Source organism: Pomacea canaliculata, linkage group LG3 (genome assembly GCF_003073045.1).
Source record: "Pomacea canaliculata isolate SZHN2017 linkage group LG3, ASM307304v1, whole genome shotgun sequence".
Classification (NCBI taxonomy): domain Eukaryota; kingdom Metazoa; phylum Mollusca; class Gastropoda; order Architaenioglossa; family Ampullariidae; genus Pomacea; species Pomacea canaliculata.
Window position 1 is genome coordinate 17,173,960 of NC_037592.1, and position 26,201 is coordinate 17,200,160.

General features: G+C 40.3%; 1 protein-coding gene across 4 annotated transcripts in view; it reads right to left on the bottom strand.

Annotated features, from left to right (window-relative positions):
- Positions 1 to 1,836: 1,836 nt before the first annotated feature.
- LOC112560159 overlaps positions 1,837 to 26,201 on the bottom strand; it is a 57,025-nt gene continuing 32,660 nt past the window's right edge. For 3 of the 4 annotated variants that reach the window (XM_025231778.1, XM_025231779.1, XM_025231776.1), the window contains 7 exons: positions 22,588 to 22,596; positions 16,732 to 16,740; positions 8,705 to 8,716; positions 7,751 to 7,765; positions 5,200 to 5,223; positions 3,965 to 4,153; positions 1,837 to 3,676 (listed from right to left, as the gene is read on the bottom strand). In XM_025231778.1, coding sequence (XP_025087563.1) covers positions 3,968 to 4,153; positions 5,200 to 5,223; positions 7,751 to 7,765; positions 8,705 to 8,716; positions 16,732 to 16,740; positions 22,588 to 22,596 — 255 coding nt within the window. In that variant the 3' untranslated portion in view covers positions 1,837 to 3,676; positions 3,965 to 3,967. Of the gene's footprint in view, positions 3,677 to 3,964; positions 4,154 to 5,199; positions 5,224 to 7,750; positions 7,766 to 8,704; positions 8,717 to 16,731; positions 16,742 to 22,585; positions 22,597 to 26,201 lie in introns of all 4 variants that reach the window. The other variant, XM_025231780.1, reaches the window with a different exon arrangement.

A 26,201-nucleotide genomic window follows, 5' to 3' on the forward strand; every position in this document is an offset into this window, starting at 1 on the left:
CGTTTACACACGAGAGTATAGGCCCTTCTTTATTTTAACACCGAAGTTGCACTTAAATTTCACTGAAGAGGACTCAGACACACACAGAGTTTACAGTAGTCACTATGGACGTTCCTGATACTCCTGGAGCGGGCAAGGGCATCCAACAAATGCAAATGGAGAAAGGAGATCGAGCTGTAGGACAACAAAAGTCTCGCCTTATGGGGGAGGATACAGCACCAACAGTCGCAGCCGGGGTGTCTGAAGTTGCAGCGAACGCCGGTGTGGGTGACAACAGAACTACAAACACTGCATATATGTGTGGAGGGGTAGATGCGGGTGGGAAAGTGGGTAGAGAGGGAGGGCGTGCAGAAGGTCGATAGTTCCTCGTCGCCCGAGTTCAGGCCGGTCTGCGCATGCTCCACAATCTCGCCAATCGCAGAACACGACACGGCAGCGTAATCCGCGACAAGCCTTCTTCATCTTGATTTATTGCCCACACCGGGCAGCGAGTGGGTTAATGGGGTGGCAATGTCTCGAGACTGGCCGCTCATAACGCGGTTACGTTCATCGGGTGGAATTTACTAGCCGGAGAACGCGGGGGTTCAGGTTCTGCGGATCAGATTAAGCCGTATCTAGCTTGTCGAGTTTCTTGTTTTTTCCGATATTTCCGCTGAAGGCAAATCCTGTTTCGCCATGCGTCAGCATCCTTACTGCTAACAAAAGTGGCTGTCAGAGGGTAGCATCATCATTGCATCTTCATCTTCGCTAATTCAGATAGGGAAGATGTTTTCGATGACTTGTGTGCTGTCTTCCATGTAGTTTGTCTCTTTCCTTTTTGATAATATCAGTGGGGATGTACAACAAGAGTTCCTTAACTGTAAGACTGCGAGAAATCCTGTCCTACTTCATGCATGACGCACCCACGCACGCATGTACACACATCCCCACAGGGTGGCATATTAGTTAATGGTTGATGGCTAGAAATCGTGTTTTTGTCATAATTACCGTAGCTTGCTGAGCCCCGGGGATGGGGTCTCGCCATCTGTGCAATGGGTGTTTGCGAAATATATCTGCACAAGCCCAGCGGGTTTTGAATTCACAAAGGGAAGACCTACCTCAGCTATGTGTCTTTGTGATTAAATATTTTTAACGACGACTAAATGGGGGAGCTAGGCTGGGTCTGCTGTGTTCTGCTTATTTTTGTGCTTTGAAATCAAGGGATGATTGATGGTCCTGTCGTAGATTTAGTGCATGGCTGAGCGAACAAGAGAAATATCAACTTCTGTGTGAACAAAGTGACAAAGATTAATTTATAACTTTTGTGTGTAGGGGAAAAGATAAAATGTAATAAGTTTAGTGTAATGGTAGGGGAAAATATGTAATGTAATAACTTTAATGTATAAGTGAACGAGAGTCGATGTAAAGTAATGATGTTAGCTTGTTTCAAGTGATGAAGATAAACTATAATAACTTTTTGGTGTATACGAAAGTGTCAAAGATAACGTGTAGTAACTTCAGTGTGTGCAGAAACTTCTGGAAAGCCACGATCTTCATGTTTTGCATCTTGCACTGTACTACAAGGTAATTCTTTTGTATGCCCTATAATACATTATGTTGTATTTATTTATTTTGTATATTTTTTCTCTATTTATTTATTTTTATTTGGAAAATCTCCACCTTCGCAGTTTTCAGCTTGACTGTCACATGCCTTATGGCCACACCTATCTTTAGAATCTCAGGCATCCATTCGTCCAAAAACATAGAACTGCCAACAGAGAGAAAATAAATACAGCTAAAAACGACATCTCACGCCAACAACCGAAGACAAATCATGACATTCCACGTCTTGAAGTCTTTTTTTTTCTCACTGTTTTTATTGAGCTCACAAAATCCATTCCAATGGCGAAAGAGACAGTAGCGGCAACACCAAGCAGCAGCTTGTTAGAACAATGCCCAGAAAGATTACAGAAGGTGACAGGAGGGACACAAACACCCGAATATCACGAACGCACATCGACCTCTCGGCGACACCCTGTCGCGCCGGTGACACGCCACCCGTGTGTGGATACAACCATTTCGCTCGACACAGGCGGCCACCCATTGTACCCGCACCTAAAGGACAGCTGATACCGAAAACATGCTCTGACAGCTCCGGTTACCAGCAACTGCCGATTGTCACACATATTCTTGATGTCATCTGATTTTACTCGTAAGTTCTTTAAGGTTCGTCGATCTGACGATACCGATGCCCACGTCGAGCGGCAATGTTTGATGTAGTCACGCACCATGACTTGTTCAGGGTTTGTCGTCCGCGTATTTTTACACTTGGCCAGCGAAAATGTACTCATAGACCTTGCTAATGTTTGCAGGAGAACTCTTTTTAGAATGCTTTATGTGCCTTTAAATAGAAAAAAACGCAGCACGGATAAACTTAAACAATCGTCAGCAGCAAACATAAATGGTGAACTAAACTTCAGCTGTCGCCAGAGCTGGTGGCTGTGAGAAGGAACTCAACTCTCATTACTTTGGCGCTGACACTTTTCGCTATTGTCCTCTTTATGGCAGCAATATTTTAACGGATTTCTAAATGCACTGCACAGTTTTATTTGAAAGGCATTAGCTTTTTGTCGCGCTATATTTTGGGATAATCTTGACAGATAAACTTTATTGAACACTGGGGACCATTTAGGGAAGAATTGAAAATAGACTTTGGGCATGAAAACTATTTCACGATTTGTTTATTATTATTTTTTTTTTAGCATTTTTATTACTAAAGGGGATACATTGACTGTGTGTGTGTGTGAGAGAGAGAGAGAGAGAGAGAAGTTTTAAGGGAGATAAGAGAAGTAGAGATGAAGTGAGCGAGCTATAGAGAGACTGACAGTGTTGTATCTGGTGTATCTGATACCTAGCCACCATAGTGTAAACAAAAAAAGAACGAGATAGTAAAAGCTAAAAGCTAGCCTTCTATTTTCAAGTGCGTATTCTGTTATGTAGTATGTCCACGAAACACGGGCGTCTAAAAGGCATTTTACAATGGCCGCACACCAGTCTTTTCAAACAGATATCAAACAAACAAAGGATCTCATTACAGCCCGAGCGGGTTGACAGTCCATCCTAGTAATTATGACATCAAAAAGCAAATATGACTGTCCATTAGAACACCTCAAGTTTGCTCAGCATCTCTTTTAGTGTCGCTCCTCTTTACAACCCTCACAGAAGGCAAAGCTGCCCGTGTCCTTGTTCTTATTTATCTCTTACACAATGATTGGACAGAAAGACAGCAAGAGGGAGGGCAGAGGGCAAGAGAGAGAGAGGAAAGAGACTCGCTGAAAAAAAAAGGAGAATGAGAAATGGAAAAACCAGTTACGAATCTGGAATTTATTACTATTCAGGATCATGTAACAGGACTAGCTACTTCAGCAAAACCAACGGCTTGGGCCGGTCAGTAGTATCTCAACTGGACGCAAAGACCGCCACTGGAAAGTGAATGTCCCAGAAGAAATGCTGCCGCCCGTTGAGAAGCGGGAGGTACCGCAAACACCAGCCCGAACAAACCAGCGCGTGAAATGCAGGAGCTTCGATGTTGTCGTGATGCTGATGTTGTTGTTGCTACCGTCGACGTCGTCGTTGATGTCGCTGGCGCAGCGGATAGAGTGGTCAGTGAGCTCCGGACGAGGCCCAGAAGGTGTGGCTGGGGAAGAGACACAAACCACATGTTGTCAGTGAGAGGTCGCCACGGGTCACGTGCTAAACACGTCGCTAGGTGGCGTGCTGAGAGCCCCTTTAAACACTAGTTTTATTTCTGTAGACATTGTCATTTAGTTATTATTATTAAACAACTCAAAGTCCACATTCGTACGGTACAGCCATTCAGTGACCCATCTTGTCATTCATCCCTTGCTACTGGCATGCCGGAATGGTCACCGTAACCTGAAGATCCAAAATGCCAGAGTAATGTGAAGATGAGATGGCATCGCACCTGTTACTGCCGGCTGTCGAAGGAGTCTGGTGGAAGTACAATATCTTGCAGAGCTTCCAGCATGTCAATCCTCTGTCTAAACCTCTGCCTCTCCTGCGTATCTCTTTCCTCCCATGGCTGGCCGGACAGCAGCAGATCCACCAACGCCTTGGAGTCTACATCGGATGTGCTCGAACTGCCATTTTCTTCCTGAAATAGTTTACTCCATTAGACACAGCATGCCAACACTGATCCGAAACTAATGGTTAGACCCTGGCTGGCTCTGCTTGAAGCAGACTGACCGCCATATTGGAAGGAGTAAGGGGATTATTAGCTCAATAGTTTCAAACCCCTGTATTTTCGTATTTTTAATAAACTGTCAACGTGCTACACGATTTTTTTCCTCCTTGAACTGCTTTCCCTGACTTCATTTCAAATCTAAGGAGGTAGGTGTCGATCTGTTCATGTTCCATGCTGGTTTGCTTGACATTGTGAGCAGGAAATGGCTGCTTGGTGGTGTCAGCAAGTTCTCACAGGGCCAGCAGGGTCTGTTGGGTGGTTTTAGAGACAAACACACAAACAATACAGAAGGGTTATGACAGAAATGACCGCTGATAGCACAGTTGATTTGACGATGAAGTCTCTAACTCTCTGCTGACAGTTGAACAGCTCATGACAGGAAAGATAAAAAAAGAAATAAAGAAAAGAAAAAAGAATCATACAGATAAGGTAGTAACTAAAGGATGACTGATCTCTCATCAAACAGTTGTTATGGAGGTCATTAAGGTCCAGTCCAAACAGTTATCCAGATTGACAACAAATTTATATGCTAGTTAAACTTACAGGAAACTGAAGTAAACAAGTTGCGAAAAATACATCAACATACAACTGAAAGAAAAAAATAAGACCTGACACTGGAAGAAATCCCACTTCCCTGAACAACTTATTATGACAAACTGCACAAACTTTATTTTAAGACTACACCTTCTCTGGAAACTAAAAATAAACAAAACTAAAAAGAAGTGAACAGTAAGCAAGAAAAAGACAATAAAGATCAGAATGATGGAACAAAAGGGAGCCGGAAATGAAAAAAAAATTAGTCGAGAAGAAAGTTTTCTCTCAGCTGTAAGATCTCAGTAAAAACATCTCATACTCAGTATACAGGTAACAAAATGATTCCTCTAATCCCATAGCTTGCACAAAGAAATAAGTCCCAACCCGCTGTGTAGAGAAGTAAGTTCACAAACTTAGCTTACCATGGGAGAAAATCTCTTTCGAAACTGCAAAAAGAGAAGACAATCGTTATTACGAAAACATTATCCTGAAATATGTTTTGTGCTGTAGCAGTAATAAATCAGAAGCTGGAATTATTCACATAAAAATGTTGTTTTTTTTTGACACTGCATTTTATGTCCTCTGTATTCAATTGTCTTAATGTAAAATAAAAGTATGCTCGGAGGAGAGCACTGGTAACATAATGATGTCCAACAAACATTTTAAATTTCCTCCAGCTTGGATCCAGTCATGAAAAAGGCAAAAGCTCAATTTTCCAGCAGAAATGTGTTAGTTTTAGTCGTACAAAGTTGCACTCATACACATGTCATGTACACACTGCAGTTATGTAACACACACACATTCACAATTATCATGCACGGGCATCCACACAATCCAGTGTTTGTGTGGGGTCAGAGGGGTTAATACTATAGATGTGTGTGTTTGTGTGATTATTAGTCAAAGTACTGTGTTGACAGGTAAGTATAAACGCTAGACATTACGCTTCTAGGATAATTTATTTATTGTTTTTATCCTGGTCTGAAGAGTTTATAGATTGAATACATTCCTGGGTAGATAGACCAGGGGTGCCCCTGTCCCCTGTCACACGGTGCTGTCACCATGCTGTGACTAAACATGCTCTGGGACACACATACCATTTACTTCAGTACACACCACTAGGACCGGCAGTTGAAGAGAAAAGTATTTTGTTACCAGTTCCTCTGTTTACAAAGCCCTTCACCAGTACACCAGCCTGTTGTTTGTCCCAGTTGTGAATGTACAAAGCAAAAGTGTAATGTCAATAGATCGAAGTGTACACAAAACCCGCTGCAAAGCATACTACTACACAAGCACTAATAGCTTGATATTTCAAGTTTTCTTTATCCACGAATTTTCTTCCATTTTGTCTATGGGTTAAAGCTGTCTAATGTGCCGAATGCACTTCTGGTTGCCTTGACGACAGTTTGACATGTCAGTACAGGGAGACTGCGCTAACAGCACGACACACGAAGACTGCTTCTACAACAATGGCACTAACACTCAGACTAGTTCGTAAAAAGCATCTGAACACGATGTGCCATGCTGCCACAACAAAAAAACAACAATAAAAGCACATGAACAATCCTAGTGAACAAGAACTGTCCTAAGACAAAGCGGTTATGGACGGCAGCAACAAAACATCATCATCATCATCCAGTTTTTCAGACCAGCATTACAAAATCCTCCTCGATGCCCCCTTGTTGTCTGCAAGGGATCTGGATGGCCAGTTAGTAGGAAATGCACTGAAGCGAAAACGGTGACAAAGAATGACCCGGAACCGGAAAAAAAATAAAAGCGATTGTTGGCACTGAGTAAAAGTGGTACATTGTACCTGAAGAGGTTTGAACTGAGGGGAGGCTGGCAGGAAACTGCAGGCAGTAATAGACAGGTGCTATCGCTAGGAGAAATGTTCTATAACTGCAAACCGACTCCGTCTTAAGAATATTCTGAGAGTGGGAAGAGGGGAGGATGTAGAAAAGGGAGGGAGCGCACCACGAGAAAGAGTGATGCTAATTCAGTGAACTGATCACCTGCATGAAAGGAGGATGAACAGACTCAGCGCAATGTTCCTCCATTTAAAATGCTGAGAGTTTTGCATGAAAAAGCAAACAAATCAAATAAAATATTTTGCAAACTGTTGTGGAAAATTGTTTGTTGGACTATTATGAATCAATGTGGAATATTAGCTGTTAGCATATTATGGAATCGATGTGGAATATTAGTTGTTGGTCTATTATGATATCGATGTGGAATATTAGTTGTTGTCCTATCGTTGTGAATTATTAGTTGATGGCTTATTACATTAGAAGGAGGTTACAAAATAATTTTGTGGGATGTTTCATGAGCCGTATGTCGATAGACGGCCATGTTTCTTCAACTTCCTGAAACTACTACTCACTGAAACTCTTGATAGTACATTTAATTTACAAACCTTTGAATAAGATCCACAATTCTACACAAGCAATCACTACTTTGTAGTATACTAGTGATCTGCAAGGACGACATATATGTCTAAATGTGCTTATGTGGAGCTGTCTGTTTTCTAGGAAAACAGACAGCTCCACATAAGCACATTTAGAACAGATCGAGTGCAAAGAAAACATCAGCATTAGCAATAAATAAGCAAAAGAGATCATGAGATAAGCAATGAGAAATGAACAAGCATGACTCAGTAAAGAATATAGACAAACACATAATAAAACGCCTCTAGGTAAACAGATGTAGAAGCGGGGAAAAAACTGATGTATTTAAAAAGCAGTTGAGCACTTGAACACAGCAACAACATTCCATGCGAACGACAACATCTACTGCAAACAATGATGGAGGAGATCGGTTTTTCCCGACGACAGGAGGAAGAGAAATGCACGTAGCATGAAGAAGGTTTATTTTATTTTACAACAACACTACAATACCGACTGCACTGAACAACAGCCTCGACACTGCTTGTTACATCTGTTACAGACTGTAACCAGTGTTACACTCGGACAAACTTACACCTCCAGGGCAATTCTGCACACAAGAGCAATATTGGTGAGATATATAATGTCACAATGATAAGAAGCCATTTTTGTGCAAGCTGTGGGTGTGCAAGTGCATGTGTGTAGGTGTGCGTGCGTGCTCGAGTGTGTATGTTTGCAATGTTACGATCGATGGGAAAAGGTTGTTCGCATTATCCGAAATCGTCTAATAAAAACTGGATCTGAGAGCACTTTATTGAGTAATATTTTGTTCCCTGGAGGTTCTTTGGATCAAAACAAAGAGCTGTTTACACAGTGGGACTTCATCTTGGGGCAGGCAGAGCAAGAAGGCAGCGAGAGAGAAAGAGAACTAGAGAAAGAGAACGAGAGAAAGAGAGACGAGAGAAAGAGAGAGCGAGAGAAAGAGAGAGAGAGAACATAGCTACTGCAACTAACAATGAAAAAGAAAAAAAAATTTTTGTTTGTTGAGAAGGAATATGCCAGAAGTAAAATTGAGCAGATCGAGGAAGCGCCGGATTCACGTGCATTGTTAATGCACTCGAATTCGAAGCTGAACACCGGGCTCTCGACTCTTATAATTGAAAGGCAATTCCCTGTGTCCAGCCAACAGTGAATGGGTTATTTGATCTTTCACGGAAGGTTCAAGGCGGCAGAAGAAAAGGCTCTTAAAAGCTCTGTATTCTAGATATCGCCAGCCACTTACAGTTTAATGCTTACAGCCACAAAGCTTCGAGAGTTTCTGATTCACCAAATCAAATTTTAATATTTCTAGCTCTTTGTTTCCGTTACAATACAAGCCACAAAGTACATTAAAATAAATTAAAAATAGTAATTAAAATTTACTAAAAATAACTTAATAAATAAATTAATTTTATTAATCAATACTTATTTAGTAGGTTGAAGATTAGAGAAGGTGAATATGCAAAATGTGATTTTATTATATTAAAGTTATAGAAAAAAAATTACTCACCCTTCTGTTAAGCTGAAGCGGCGCAAAAAAGAAAAAAGAAAGACATCAAATGAATTATAAAGTTTTTGCAATATTCAGAAAACATAACAGTACAGTAGTTTCATGAAACAGTCAAATCTTTCACAGTCTGTCAGTCAATATTTCTTCTTTAATTACAAGATATGGATGTTTGCCAAATAGTGGAAGGTCTTCATTCGTCCATTTCTGGCAGTTAGCGTGTGACAGGCGGAATATCACGTGATACAAATCTAGGAACCTCGTGTTTTCTCGCTACATTTCTTTGCTGATTAGTTGATAAATAAACTGAACTCACGATCATACTTTTTTGTGACATCTTGCTCGCGGAACTTTCTAGATTGCACGAATTGACAACCACGTGCCTCAGGAAGTTCATTCAAAACAAAAGTTCAAACCAAGGTTTCAGACTAACTGTTCTCCACCTCACCTTGACTGCCAGATCTTGCTCCTATACTATAGTGCTCCTATAGTGCTCCTGTAGTGCTCCTATAGTGCTCCTATAGTGCTGTGCTGTCGTGTCTTTGTATATTTATATTTTCTGGTCTCTGTGTATATATATATACTGTACTTGAGTCTTTCTATTTACATTTTCTACTTTTGTAAAGCGCGTTGAGTATATTTTAAAGTGAAGATTTGTGCTATAAAAATCTGATGATGGATGATGGATGATTGATGATGTTAATTTCCTTAATTTTTCCAAAAAATCTTTGACACAAGACAGAAAAATTTTTATGTTTGGAAATCTCTTTCAATGTTTTCTTTAAGGTCATAAATGAAAAAGTTACACTTCTGTTTGAGTAACTGTGATAACATGTATTTTATGCTCAGTTTTAGTAATTTTTGTAATTTCTAAACAAATGTAGAGCATATGGCTTGACATCGCACTTAAAAATGAATAGATATATAAAAACACTGCAAAGGACCTTTTAAGTGGGCGGTGGTGTGAATTATGAGTGTGAAATACGATCACCATTCATTTGAGGGAAAACAACTGAGCTTCTATTCGTTGCAATAATGCAGTTTGAAACTCTTGTGTATTGTTCTGGCTCCCAGTTAACAATGATTTTCTGCAATGACGATCAGCTTACGGTCTACAGACATCAAGACCGGGTTGAAGTAAAAAGACATTTGCGGCTTAACTGGGCGAAACATCAACATTAAGACCACTCACACAAAGGACTTGCCAACATGGCTGCCTCACAAAAAGCCATTGAAAGGGGAAATATAATCAAGGATATTTGTTTCAAACTACGCTCTGGGATCATACTAAAGCAGTTGCTTTGTAACCGTGATTGAAAGAAATCAGAACCAGGCTAGCTAGCTGTTTCCCTCTACCTCGGTGTTAGTTCCTCATCATGAATCGCTAAAAAGATCAAAAGAAAATAATTTTTGCACTGACACTTTACAGGTTTAGTATCACACCGAACCTTGGCATGCTAATACAGGGTTAATCTTTAAATACAGATACGTGTAACACAAGTCCAGAGCAGGTTCATGTCCAGTTTCTAAAACACGCAAGCCAGTTCCTCTTCATTCTTCAGTTTATAATTCTAGAACTAGTTGTAACTGCATAGCAGGTTAATTGTAGATTAATTATCTACTGGCTGTAGTACATGTGACATCATGCCAATGTTGCCGACCTTTCTGAAAGTGTGATGATGCTTATAGTTTCAGTGCTTTCCTGGACTTGTGCCTGGTGCACCTTGCGACACCTGACCGCCCTTGGTTGTCAAGCTAATGTGCAGAGAAGATGAAGCTGCCGCCAAAATATTGATTCACGTGTGATGGATGGAGTGACAGATGGATGGAATGATTGATGGACAGAGAGAGAGAAAGGGAAAGTGAGAGAGAAATATGTACCACAGAGGACCTGAGATGGGAGGTGCAGAGGCACACAGAGTGATATTCTCGTTGCCGACCCCAGACATTCTGCTCACCACGAGCTGGATCATTTCGTTCTCACTTCGAACCTAGCAACCCTTACTTACTCCAGTAATAGCCTGCACTTTAAGAGTTGGGAGAAAGGAAAGAAGAATGACAAAATAAACCTTTCTAGAATCATTGGCACCAAGGTAAGAGATTTCAGAGAATCTTATTCAATGCTGTAAGAAATGGATTAAAGTACTGGTGAGTGGTTTTGACAATTGATTGATCAATGTTGAGCAAAGTGCTGTGAATGGGCTGTATAGTGTTTGATAACATACAAAATACCATGAAAGTGTAGACCAAGATGTTTAAAGGTGGTAGAGAACTATAGGCTGTAGTAACTACTGACAGTAAATGTACTGAGAGGAAGCGTACTGGTGATATTCATGTATCCACAGTAAACTGACAAATGACACCCGCCTTGAATAATATTTTATATTCTAATCATAAAACTGTATTATTCCTCTCTAAACCTCGTGATATCTTCTACAATAAACGTTATATCTTCTACATAAACACGAACATATGCAAATATTTACCAAGAAAAGACAAACGGAAATACACTGTGATCAGCACGCAGTGAAGCCAATAGACCTCTTCTTCGTGTGAGAGACAAAAGATCATCAGTACCAGCAACGGCTAAAGAACCCGAACAGGGCGAAAGGAGAGAAGAGATAAAGCAAGCGGTCGTCGTGTCACAAAAAACCCAGAGAAGCATGACGAATGTGTCGTCAACAAAACAACACGTGGCAACAACACTCCGCCATCTTGATCGCACGGTGAACGCGACTCACGTTTGGGGCTCGACAACCGTCCACGCAGTCTGTTATCTGTTCCAGGTCTTGTTTCCCCGCACCTCTCAGTCGGCATATTGACCAATGGCCATCTCTCTTCCAGTTTATTGCTTTTGTGACGAGATAAAGCACCGAGGCTCCATCTGCACTCGTGATCGGGCACAATCGTCATAGGAACGGAGCAACCTTGTCTGAATCAGCTCCATTTTATCCACAGATGATTTGGAGGAATTTTACCTTGTCACATGCACCTGTACAATCTGCCTGACTTTGGGGATGTCAACCTTTCTCTTTCTCTCTCTCTCTCACACACACACACAATACAAATACCTCCATGAATAGTTAACGAGAGTCTTGGCCAGAGTTCCGCCACAGAAGCTTGTGTCCAGTTCAGGTCAGAAGGTACGTTGGCATCATTGCCCGGTAAACTGCTCACCGAGCGAAACATGAACAATCAAACCACGAACTTGTATGACTGGACTGCTGGCAGACGATTTTTTTCCAGTAACTGCTAAAACGAGGCATTAGACGACAAAACTTCCGGTTTATTCACATTCTTTGTTGAGGCTCATCGAAGAGCGGCATTCGTCGTCGGCCTCACCGTCATCATCGCCACGCTTTATAGCTTTCACTACTAATAAAATAATGTCACTACCAACACATAAGCAATATGATGATAAAGATGATAAAGGAACCAGTTTTTTTTAAGTTGTAGATAGTAAGGAGAAATGACAAAGATTCTTGGAGGTTGACGGCTCTAATGAGAAATTTCCGAACCACAACCGAATTAAGGTGAGGTCCGTAAGACACGATGCTGAGAGCTGAGCACCCGACCTTAGGAGGAGGACTAAGGGTGGCAGAGATTGTGAACCGAGGACTGATAGCGGGCAGGAAGCTACCTGTGTGTGTTGGGGGGCTTTCAGGTGTTTGTCAGGAACATCTGCAGCCTTTCTCCAGCCATGGCCGGAGTCTGGCGGAGCCGGCTAGCTTTGCTTCGCATAGGTGAATGATTCCTGGGCATGCGTCGCCATGGCAATGACATGGGCGATAACATGCGCAGAGGAACCAGAGACAGCGATGCCAGACAGGAAGTTTGATGAAGCAGGTTGTGGTGTTTGCTCGCCTCGCTACGACTTGGAGGCCGTGTGATGCTTTTATGTCAGGTACGGGGAGGCAACAGATCTTCAATCAATCAATCAATCAATCAATCAATCAATCAATCAATCAATCAAAACAGAAAAAAAACATTTACAAAGAATGAAATGTATACAAAGTCTAAGGACTGGGCAATTATCCAGCTAAGCTGTGTAACGGCAACATTTTCTATTTCATGTTCTCCGTCATTTGGGCTCGAGCGAGAAAACGGCAAAGAGAGGAGTTCATGCTGAAGGACAACAAAAAATAATTATATGAAGAAATAATTCTTCAGAACTTATAAAAACATGCCCGTTTAACTGCCTTCTCTTTATTGTATGTGACCGATAATGACACCAACTACCACAGTGAGCGGGCGGTCAAGGGTCAGCGTCTGTTACCGATACAGTGAAGGTTGGCTGTCCTGGATTCAGATCTCGGCTCGGGCACACTGTTTTTTTTTTTTCTTTCTTTCTTGTGGCATCTGTTTACAGAACTGGACACCTTTGCCGTGATATAGCCTTAGTTGCACTATTCACCCACCCACCAACGGCTGCACCTAAATTCTTTTCCTTCGACACTGGTGTTGCCAAGGAGTCACCCAAGGCGGAGATGATGAAACCTTTGATATCTTATTATTAGCGCAGCTAGTCAGCACACATGATAGTGATTTTTAAAACGCTAATCCCGATGGAAAAGATTTCGTGCAGCAGAGTATGTAATTTAAGATATTATTGTCAGGTCAGGAAAAAAATCTTATTAACACAGACGTGCTTTTGTTTATGTATTTCCTATTATCATGTATACCCATCTCAGGCCAAGAACAGGTCGTGAGTGCTTGACAAATGTAGAAATGTGGTGCAGAACTAACAGGGACTGAAGGAAACCAGTTTCTCCACCTTTGATAAACATGTCTGTCAACAGCCGATGGTGTGTGAGGGTGGGGGAAACAAATTAAGCCCCTTTTTTTAAAATTCTAAAGGATGAAAGTTGGTAATACTTTTTGTTCACACACCATTCCTGTGGATAAAAACACACCGACACATGCTGATTAAAAAGATGTTCGATAACAAGATTATCTGTCAAGCTCTGCAAGCTGTAGATGATAGAAGATGATAGAACTAACCAAATACTCGGAAAAGGGCTTTCAGGTACAACCTTCTTCTTTCTTACTTTTCTTTCGGATGCAGTCACGTACACAATGCTCTAGGCCTAATGATTATAGTGTTTTGTGTATATGTTGTCATTGTTTATTTCATTTTCGTGTGTTCTTATTATTATTGGTCATCGCAGAGAGTCAACCTGTTAGGCCATGATGTTGCGCGTTATTAAAATTTTAATGTTCAACTAAATTTAATTAAACCTGCATTTTTGGCACGGAACAATAAATCTTTAAATAATCTTAAGCAAAACTGGTGATGATTTTGTCAATACATTTAAAAAGGGAAATATATATAAAAAATTCAAATAAAGCATGAACATAGTATGCATCAACACAGCACCACAATAAAGGAGGCTTTAATGTGAGATGGAGAAAAGCTAGTTCGAGTACTTCATCTGAAGGTGTGTTTTAAATGAATTTCCTGTGGCACATGATCCTCAATTCCTGGCACTGAGAATCAATGCATCAGTGGGCAAAATAGTCTGGGAAGTGTGAAGAGCATGATGGCATCAAATATACATTTAATCGGGAGCTCAATCATCTTCGGTGGTATGTACAAATACAAAATCTATTCATTGCAAACTGTAATGAGGAAATTTAATGGTTTGTAGATTAAAAAAGGTAAAGATTTCATGATCGGCAGACTGAAAAAGCTTCAACTAGCATTGGAGCCGAGACAAGTAAATGAGTAATGCGAAAAACCGGTCAAGATGGCGCAGACAAAGAACAGGCAGAAAAGACCGTTAGTGGACGAAGATGTCCATATGTGTAAAGGTCTTGGGGCTGGTGAAGAACAGTCCAGAACATAGATAAATGATGCAACAAAATCCCTGATCAGCAGGAGACACCAAAGTTTACGAAGATCCACGGTCGAGACAAAATGACACAGCAGTTCCCTCAAGACATTCAGGCGAAGGGACATCACTCTCATTTTCTAAAGTATTGTTGGTGGTACAAGGTCCAAGACCGCACGCGTATCCCACAACTTTTAAACACTTATAAAATTAAGAGAGACATAAATATTCGTTTTTTGTCTGTCCAGGGCCGGTTTCAATAACATAACGACTTTTACACGTCTACCAGTCTACTATTTTTTTTGAATAAATTTAGGGGGAAAAAACTCGCCTTGTTGCAGACCTTTGACATTTTCACGCAACGAGTGGTACATCTTTGGACAAGGGTGACGTCAGAAACAGGCGAATTACATTTTTGAAATTATGAACGAGGAGATTGTGAATGGATTCAACGGAGAATTAGGCAAACAGCCATGCGTGACTGCTTCTTGTCACCTGATATAGAAGGTCAGCAGCTCAGGGATTGCTCACGAAGGACGAGTAGAACTGGTTGGGACAAACAAGACGACACAGAGGGACCAGCTTTGTAGCGCCACCTACACAAAAGCGAGCAGGGTTCAACCGAAATAATAGTATTTCCACTAGTTTGGTTCTATTATAAAATTTTTCGTGATAATCTACGTTCTGAAATATAAGGACATGACCGTCCAGATGAATCTTGTGTTGCGACAAGAGATGTTTGGAAGGGAAACAGACTAAATCGGAGGAATAAGGCCTCGAATCTGCTCGCTGATGATGACTTTGATAAGACCTAACGAACTCTTGGAGGGCTACTCTCATACATGATTTGAGATTAATGCTTCAGATAAGGCAGTCTTTGGAAGCTTCTCGACTCCTAAGACTTCCTGGCGATGCGAGATACAGACTAAAACCCAGCTGAGCTGCTTCAGTTCTTCGTAAAAAGACTGAGTGGAGAAACCCAACCAAACTTCAAAAGCGAAAGAGAATATTCTGCTGATGGTCTTGGAAAAGTATTAAAAGAATATTTTCTGGATGTGAAATTTAATAAAATTTTAAATCTTGCGTGGGTGTTTATAATATCTTTGCATTGAAATTTTCCACAGATGAATAACTTTAACAGAAAACTTCAATACATGAATTTGATTTTGTGTGAAACATCCGGGCATTAACTAAGGGCCACTACAATGGAAATCGATGATTTTCTTTCTCATTTATTTGAATTAGACTTTTCTTTTTGAGTGAACAGAGAGAGGGCACGGCTTGAGACTTCTGACACGATGCTGGTTGTTGCAGTCAAGCTAATTGCATGACATGTCAGACACTGGGTCACATGATGTTCAAACAACTTGAGACTCCTCCTGCTGACAGTGAGCTGACTGTTTGAATAACGAGGTGACCGATACTTCTCACAGTGTGATGGATGTTGTATACTGGCCATTGTTATTAAGCTCATTAATGGAGAAGAAAGTTCTTCAACAACTATGAGGTTAATGATAATGATAATGACGACGATGATGGTGGACTCCTGCGTATACACGACGGTATTGCTCTTCTCGGTGTAGCTAGAGGCAGGAATAGGAAATGAATAGAACAGTCATTATCAGCCGCTGGATGTGTTTTCCGAATGGATAGTTCATTTGACCATCTTCAGAAAACTTGTAAACAATGATCCCGGTTCAACAGAACTGATCTGAAGTTAAAAGAATTAAGCGAAAGGCTTCATGACTCGCTGCCTCGCAAAACTAATAAAAATAATTAGTTGAATAAAACAACTTGTACACACTGCCCCTTACACGCCCTCTAGAAAAAAGTCAATTGATGTTTTTCTGCTTGATGCTCCTCGTTTAGAGAAGTGTGTGCCGACAGCGGACACTGTCACCTTTTGACACCTCGATGTCAAGTAGATTAATTTGTAGATGAGTTGATGTTCATACATATTAGACAGACATAAAACAGTCGACAAAAAAAAAAAAAAAAAAAAAAAAAAAAGACTGACATATGAGACATAAGAGATTAGATATGTCAAAATCTGCTCAGCAAATTTCAATATATTTTGTATTTCCTGAACAAATATCATATATAAAAACAGGATGATGAAGAAAAAATCTCCGTAATGATAATATCATGACGATAGTGCACTAGACAGAGAAACAAAGGATAAAAACTGCCAACACTTACCTGGCATAGCTGTTGTGGTATCAAGCCAGTTGATGCACATAAGAAATATGAAAAAAAGAAATAAATGGCAGATGTATCTTGAAGAATCCACGCTTATTATTTTCCAATAAAAATTATTTACTTGTAGTTTGTTAGTAACACTACTTGTAATGCTAATATATGTGTGTGGGTGGCTGAGTAGGTCGGTATAGAATTTCAAAAAGTGTAACGTGCGTTAAAAGTAAAAGTAAATCAAAAACCTTTTGGCTGATTATCTGCATATCAACCACCCAGATAGATAGATCATACATGTGAATATATAACATATTTCATTTTATTATACAGGTTCGTGAAATTTTACTTACAACGACCACGCAACCATCACATGCAACTTAAATATCGCGAAGTAACATTGTGACAAAAAGAAAAAAAAAAAAAACAAAAAAACAAAAACAAAGCCAAACCCCCACATAGATCACAACCACAACAGCCCATAGCTTCAGTTAAAGTTGTAATATTTAAAACAACAGCAGAAATATTCAGAAGTCTTACATTTTAATAGTACTTCTGTATTATTGCAATTGACCACTGCTTTAATAAATGCTCAGGATAATACTAACTGTAACTGTTCCATTAATAGACATTAACTCGACTGTTCCTGTATAGACTTACAAAAACTGAACAGCAGTTCAGAAACACTTCAAAGCTTAACTAGTTTCTAAATATTGCACTGGATTAATTATTCCACTATGTTTAAATAGAGCTCGTGCAAAATATTACTGAGAAAAATGCAAACCCCAAAAGAGAAGAAAAATACTCACCACCTTCGAAAGCAAGAACAAGAAAATAAAAAATAAAGAAAAAGTTAGTACAAGTTTTAAGAGCTCAAAACACTTTGCAGTCAAGTCAAATGTCAAACGTTTTTCTACACAAAAATCGACAATTGTCGAGCGAACAATTCTGATGTCGTTGACTTGTAAACAAGCTGTTGTTGTAGTTAATCACTTGCCAACATCCGCAGTTCAAGTAGCTTCTGTGTGTTACATGTCTGACTGCACGCAGTGGCTTTAGGGAAGCTCACCCTTGTCAATATTTCATCATTATTGTCATTATTGTGTCCTGGACAACTTAAACACAAACACTTAATGTAAGCCGGGCAACTACAACATTTGCATTGTAAAAACAAACTCTACAGACACTGAGGAACAACTTCTCCCACGCTACCTCCATCTCGGACACAATCACTACAACACAATTACTATTAATGAATGATTGAAGTTTCTAGAGGAAATTGAGATGAAACACCGTGTTTTGCTGGTTAACGTTTATCGGTTTCATCTACCGCCATCGCCGCCGTCGTTTGTGCCTGCGTCGGCGCTGTGTTCAGAATGGTGCTGGAGTGTTGATGTACAGAACTGGTTGCTAGAGCCAGATAAACTGTCAGGTATTGGTCTTTTGAAAGTCTTTATTGTAACAAGAAAGGCAAATTTTAGGAAAATCCTAAGGACATTATTCATTTTTAGTTATCAAGAAGAATAGCATTGCTAGTGTTACCATCCTCGTGTTCATCTAGGAGTTGAAAACTTGCTTCCTCATGTAATGTATATATAGATATATGTGTGGCTGTACTTTTTGTAAAAAAAATCTCCTAAAATCTCCAAAACTCAAAAACTATGTTCAAACTACATCAGCCCCCATCCCCTGCAACCCGATTCCCCCCACCACACGGACGGTGTCCTGGCGCCAGAAGAGAGTTTTGACAAATCATTCTTACTTCTTTTCAAAAACTTCTTTCTGGCGCTGCCTCCCTCTCTCATTCCTCCTCCTCCCGCTCCTGGGAATCAGTTTGGGCGGAGTGGCAATTTGGCAGATGCGACAAGCGATTTAGTCGTCTTTGCTGTGAACACGGGGTAGACCCCCGTTCCACATGTGCGCCCTCTGACGGGCTGACGGGTGAATATCAGAGTTATGAAAACATCACTCCGAGGGTAATCGCCGCTCGTCGCTACCACCTCACCCCCCCCCTACACCCCCGGGCGCCTGTGTTGCTTCTCACATCAAAGGAAACCTCGCCTGCGTCGTCAGGTCAGTTCTGATCGTCATGTTTGATTGATTATTCGATCGTGCAGCCGACAACATTGTAAAGGTCAGCTCTTTGGTCCTTGCTACCCTCTTTCATCTGTGTTTTAAGTTCAGCGGGTTTCTATATGTGTGTGTATATGTGTAGGGTCTCTCTCTCTCTTCTCCTTCTCTCTCTCAGCGAGAGAGTGAGAGCTTGTACTTGCCCACAGGGTGAACAATCAATGGACCGAAAAGCACTTCTAGGCATGGGTAGGGCAAGCGGATCCACTAAGAGTTGCAATTAGCTTTCTTTACATCTCTGATGCTCTAGCTCCCCCTCCCCACAACCCCCTTAAGAGAGCTAGCTGATAGTTCCACTGGTGTCTGAAACTGGAGGTGCATCGGTTCGACACTCCTGTATGCCACATAGAGGGCTGGAGGAAGGTAAATCGAGAAAAGGTAGCTCGAGAAATGTGATCTCTAGGATTCCCTCCCCCTTGCACTTAACGACCTAAGAAAGGTTAGAGGGTGACATGCACCTATACACCTACACATTCGCTTTTTTAAAATACTTGTCTGATACTGGAGATAGTTTTCTCATAGGTGTGGCACTAGTAGTAAAAAGTTTGTGATTTTCTCGTGAAATCTCGCCATGTAGATTAACAAACGCTTTCTGTACAAGTGATTGCAATGTAAAACTAACCTAATGTTTAGACACTAATTAGCAATAAACCTAAGGATCACGTTTGAAGCTGATTGTCTTCTAGTGGCAATCTATAGAGAGAGTTTGTTTTGACAACTATTATTTTTAAAACCTTATTCAGACAGGCTAGTGCTCATGAGCAAAACTGTGTTTCGAGATTTTTTTCAGAGAAAGATGGAGAAAGATAGAGCGGATGGCGATAAAACATTTTATTTGTGTTATTACATCTCATCTCAAAGAAACATTTTTTCTCAACCCTGTGAACTTGAAATTACTTTCAAAAGTTTACAGGTCTAGAATATAAAAAAATAAATAGATGGCGCTATTTTTTACAGCTTGCTCGAGCATGTTTTTTTTCTGGTCACATGACCGAGGAGCAAAGCAAGAGCAGCGATGTAAAAGCGTGGGTCATTTCATTCCCTTGCGCAATATCTACCCCAAGTACAGTCGGAGCCCAGAGATAGAATCGCACTGGGAGTGGAGATAAAGGGGGAGACGGGCGATGGCAGAAATGACTGAGCTCAGGGAACGAACACAGCAACACTCGCGCCCAGCCTCGTCCCCGAGACAAAAATGTTGCGTTGAGCAAACACCACGTGACTGCTAACAACAACGTTTCAAATATCCACACAAATACTGGGACACGTGGAGATATGGTGGAACTCCTTTTGATCCATTGCTGGCCAGAGGTTTCTAGAAGGAGATATGTAAAGTGCTGGATGGTCTGGGAACATGAAGCCATTAGTTCTCGCCACGATCGCCACCGAGAGATGAAACGAAAAACCAGCGCGTGGTTCTCGACACCAAGCGGCGGTCACGTGTGCAACATGCTTCCTAACACGCCATCGACACTACCATTAACCAGGAGTACGATACCACAAATAAAATAACAAAAGACAACATCTCAGCAACAGAAACAACACAAACCTAAACAAAAGCAATGATAAAAACAAAACAAAAGGAGGAGTTCGTGTACTTCGTTGGCAAGTGTGCTTACAGCGTATTTAACAAAAACTGATCTGATAAAACCATAAGAAATAAAATAAAATAAAATAAAATAAATTAAATTAAAATAATAAAACAGCGAAAAAGTGTGAAGCCAAACGATATCACAAATTAGAACTCAATCTAATCATCAGAGAAGTCAAGCAACGGAAAAGTATTTATTAATATAGAAATTAAAAAAAAAATAAAAATAAAATCAATATAGCATCTATAATAAATAATTAAAAACAACAACTAAGTGGTAGAGAATGTAAGAATAATAGTAAAATATTTCCTAGACGCATTTTGTTTTGTTTCCATATGCGTGTGTGTGTGGAGAGGTGTGTGCACGTGCACACCTTGTAATTGTGTCCACAGGTTATGAACAGACTCGAACTTGCTGTTCACTCTCTCTCTCTCTGCTCTGTTCGCATGCTCTCTGCACTCTCGGTAGCCCACACTCTAATCAATGAGCGCGTCCGGTGTGCGCCATTTACACCTGCGGGAGGAAGGTAAGCTGACGTCACGCTGGCAGTCCTGACACCCTAGGACGCGCAAACAGACGACACCAGCCATGCACGACGAATGCAGTCCGGTAGCCGACGTCATGGTCCAGCGAACTTGTTCTCCCTCCGCGATTGATTGCACGTGTCGCTGACCTTCTCTCCATCCTGGACGATGTTGCTGTGGATGCCGGCGATGTTGCTGTGGATGCCGGCGATGTTGCTGTGGATGCCGGCGTCTCTGCCGATTGTCTAACTTCGCGTTGGGACGACACGTTGACAAACTGACAAATGACTTACTTTGACTCTAAAGACTTTCAGATGAAAGTTCCGTTCAAAAAATACTGACATGATTTATAGATTTTTTTTTTCGTAGGTCATTGTTGTAAAAAAAAAGAAAAACTGTTAAACGCAACGTGACACCCACCCAACGGTTTCACGTGGTCACGTGCTTCAGCCTCAACCAGTCACTGACAAGGTCAGTGGACTCGCATCGTCATTTTTCAATCCAGTCATCCGACACCGGTCAGGTGATGTAAGAGCCGGGAGACAGCCTTTATTCATATTGATTGAGCATCCAGCTGCTTGAGTCCCCTGACAATCACAATCCCTGACTCACTGGCTACAGTTATTTGCACCAATTTCCCTGGTAATCTCCCTTATCGGAAGCTCGCGTACAGGAAGACGCAAACACCGGATCATTCTTCGGTCGCCATATTGATTACCTGCGTGATTCTCTGGGAGTGAGAGACATGGAGTTAAACACAAGTCTCATAGGCTACAGGAAACTTTCTTAATGAGCAAGGCTTGCAAGTGGTGTGGATCCTACAGCATTTCATCTCGAACATTCTCTCAGAACCCTGGGAGGGGAAACAGGGATTCCTGTTGGAAGTTTTTCATTACAAGTTATTATTCCACTTTTTTAAAAAACGATTTTTTATTTTAATATTTTATTCTTCTAGTCCAACTTTTTTCTAGTCTTTTTTTCCTATTTTCAAGTATTATACGCTTTTTATTTAGTATTAATTATTCTACACCCTTCTCAAGTGAAACGCATTCTACACTTTTTTTTTGAATTACTTATAAATTTTGTTCAGCCAGTTCTGCTTTTTTTCTACGCTTTTTATTTTAAGTATAATGAAGCTCGAAGGTAAGGTGTGAATGAGAGTGAGTTGCTGGAGTAAACAAAGTGATCAAAACTGCGCAGCAGAGGTCTGGCAGTGAGACAACATGTTTTTGAGATTTTAAAATGTTTTCACCAGACATTTTCGGTGCGAAAAGTACATGGTCCAATTTTCTGCTGAATGATTTACCTGAGGTAACGGCTGTTTTGCTGGCTCATGAATACAGACATTTTACTACAGGACACAGTACTGTCACAATATACTGACATCTGTTTGGTGTGTCATACAGACATGACATGAAGTGTGTCAACACTCGGCTGTAGTGCTCAAGCCTCAGTAGATGGAGTGTGAGGATGGCAGAAGTAGAAATGACCATCTCACAGAGAGCAGAGAGGTTTTTCTGACTTGTGTAAATGTAGTTTATCTCACCATTCAATAAACATCGTGAAGCTGTGTACAAATAATTACAAAATGTAACATTACTCAAACACACAATACTTACATTGAGTCCCTGTAGCATGCAGAGGCATGTAACAGAAAAAATACACAATTAATATCACAACAATCGCAATCAGTATCACAGAGAAAATGATTAAACATCTCCAACACATACCTCATTATCTCTCCCAAACAAACAAACAAACAAACAAACAAACAAACAAACAAACAAACAAACAAATAAACAAACAAAGAAATAAAAAGAAAAAAGAAAAATCTTCTGTTTCAGCTAGTTCAGGTTTGCAGTAAAAACGCAGCTTGCACATTTTCTATTTTGTTGGCAGAAACTTTTGATTCCTTACATTAAGAATTTTTACAAATAAAAAGGAAAAGGAAATAACATTATTTCATTTAATGTATTCTGAACACCTGCTAACAATGTCATTTACTCATCAAGTAACAGCTTCAGACGTAATTGAAGTGCCTCAGTCGACAGACAAGAGACAGAAATAGTTGGAAAGAAACAGAAAATACGGAGAAAAACACCAATGAAGGTTACAGTGTGCTATCCTTTGTGCACCAATATACACCGGTGCTGTCAAATTGGCCACGTGACCGGTCACGTGGTGACGGCTAGCATTGTTACATTGTCCCTATCACCAGCATTAAGTCCTGTGAAACAAAGCTTTGGCTGTGTTGTGATCATCATCATGCTGTCCAATGTATTATTATCTTGAAGCATAATGTATCATTGCGTACCTCATGTCGAATATTAGAGATTTTATAGGCGGTAAAGATGTTTGAAATATTGACGACGGAGTTAAAATGGATAAAACATTAACAAAACATTACTTTACGAAACGAAAGCAATAAACAGAAGTCTTTTATTCTGTTTCCTGTTTAAATATATTGTCAGGACTTCCTATTGCTGAGTTTTTCAGTATCTTGGAGGGACAGGACAATCCCACTCAAATGAAATGACAGGAAACAAATTATCTTGTCTTTTTCTCAGTTTTTTTTTTTTTTGGTCGAAGGCATCCTTTCGTGGAAAATATTCCCCCTCCCCCCAAAACATTTTCTTTGATTAGAAAAAAAAAATCCAGCTATTTCAGAAGACAATTTTCAGCGCTGTTTGAGTTTGAAATTGTATCAGCCAATCACAGTGATATTTCAAAGTTTATTTTTGTGTAAGAAAAGAAGTCACATATCTTCCATCATTTCGATTAAAGTTAAAATGTCCTTATCTGCCAAGTCTGCTGGACACTGTGGAAAAGAACTTAATGACATGATGCATTAGCCCAAAGGAAGTAATTGCTAAAATCGCGGGTTTGATTGACAGCAGGCTACAGAGGCCGAGAGATAATGTTGGTCTGTGAGTTGCAAGTCTCGTGTGCTCGCCACGACTGAAGCACATTTTTGTGATTAGCGTGCATGGGACCAGGAGCCAGTCTCCTCATTCTTGCGAGGGTGATAAGAGGTTTGACAATATTTGCACACCACACTGTGATCAGTCGCCTTTTTTTTTCATTCACCAGCCTGGCGCCTTCGATTGTGTATGTACGAGTCCTGGGTGTCTGCTTGACTATAGGATGCTCGACACAAAATGTTGGTAAGAAACAGAGGGCTTGAAAAGTTCCTTTGCAAAAAGGTAGCTTCTCAGTCAGGGCATCTCTTCTACCTTCTGTAGATGCACCTGTTTGGGACCATGGGCCACCTAGGTAGCTCAATTGCAATGGTTAGTTAAACAGCTTTTGTTTTATGAAAATTCTGTGTATGAATTTGTGTGTGTGTGTGTGTGTGTTGGGTGTGGGATAGATGTGTGTGTGTGTGTGAGCTTATGTATATTACTGTAAAACTGAGGACACACTTCTCCACTTGTCACTTTTATATTTTTGGTTTAGGAGTGGACATTGGGGTAATTCTTTCCCATAATGCTAATCCTTTTTCACACCCTTCCTTTTGCAATATCATATTACTCTCAGCCCTTGTTCTTGTTATTTGGTTCCTCTTTGTGTTTTCTGTATTTGATTTTATTCTTCATTTAGTGCAGTTGTTTATTCTTTTATAGCTCATATTTTATTTGTTTGTTTTCCGGTCCCTCGTATGCTGTCCATGTTTTGTTCTTGTTCTTAAGCTCTAAGAGCATTCTCCTTAGGAGTGTGAGCATGCGCTTTACAAATTTTATATTTATTATTATTTATTATTATTCTAATTTTAGTAGTAGTACAGTAAAGATTTCGGGGTGGAGTTTGTATTAGGTTTGGATTTAGAGACTACCAGGGGAGTAGTTGTGCTAATACTACTAAGGGGGTGGGTTTGTGAGGAAGGCGATAATAAAGAAATGTTTGATTAGAAAGCAGCAGGAACCCTGGAACAGTGATGTTATCCTGTTTGAACATGTAATATACATATACAGAAAGGTCTTTGTCCACAACTTACTGGATTCATAAACTTGTTTTCTGGCAAATTTTTACATTCGTTAAAGAAAGATATTAAAAAAAATTCTTTGCCGCAGGCTTAAAAGTAAATGAAAGCAAACGTAGACGAGCTCAAACGAGGACAAAATAAGCCTTACAAGACATAAACATCGGTCCTGAGAGACAAATCAACTTAAATAACTCAGACGCTGTAGGATAAATTCTGGTCAATGTTTCTGCCAGACAAGCACTTAGAAAATAAAATAGACTTAAGAAAACATTTACTGAGCAGTATCTGTGCCGTTTGCACAGGAAAAAGCATTCTCTGTCATGAACATTTATTTCTAGAAAGTGATGTTTTCTTTTCCTTCGCGCCTGTAAATTGTCGTTCAGCTCTATGTACATATACATATATAAACGAAATACAGAATCGATGGTCTTCATGGATGCTTTTAGCTGCGACTATTAGGAAAGACAAAAATCAAGATCCTAGCTTCTGCCGGAGGAGTGGGGAGGACTAAGGGCAGGCATGATAAAACAACCAACACAAAAATGACAAACATACCATAACAAAGAGCAAACAAATGACAAAGCAAATGGCAAACACAGCAAAACAATGGCAAACATGATAAAACAAATGGTAAATACATGATAAAACAAGAGGCAAATGCGACAAAACAACGGGAGAACACATGGCAAAATAAAGGGCAAAAAAGAATGAAAGGAAAAAGAAAACAAATAAAGAAACAAGAGCAAGGGATTAAGAACTTGTAAGAAGCCAATGAATGAATAAATAAATAAAGGAACAAATGAGGGCTTGGCTGATTCCCTGCCCGTGCTCAGGGGACAGACAAAATGGCGACTTTCAGCAGTGAGGCAGTTGGCACACAGAGCAAGAAGAAGGAGTTTAAAATATGTAAAACAGAGGCTTTGTTAGGAGAGAATTCTTTTGAGTGAAAAGTGCCAGAAAGCTCGATGTATAAGCAACAGAGAAAGCAGAGGGCACAAACGATGGACAAATGAGGAGTTGGTGGGTGGAGTGTGGAGGGGAGGGGAGGGTAACACAATTACTGTTCAGAAGCGGCAAATGATCTCAGTGTCTTTCACACAGGCTGAAAGCAAGGAACATCAAATATTTCTCGTTGGTGGTGAGTGGAGTTCCTCTTAATGATGCCGACACAACACTTGAAAACTCTTTCCAAAAACAGAAATGCATTGAGTGAAAAAGCGGAGGAGGTGTTATACACTTACAATGATGTCT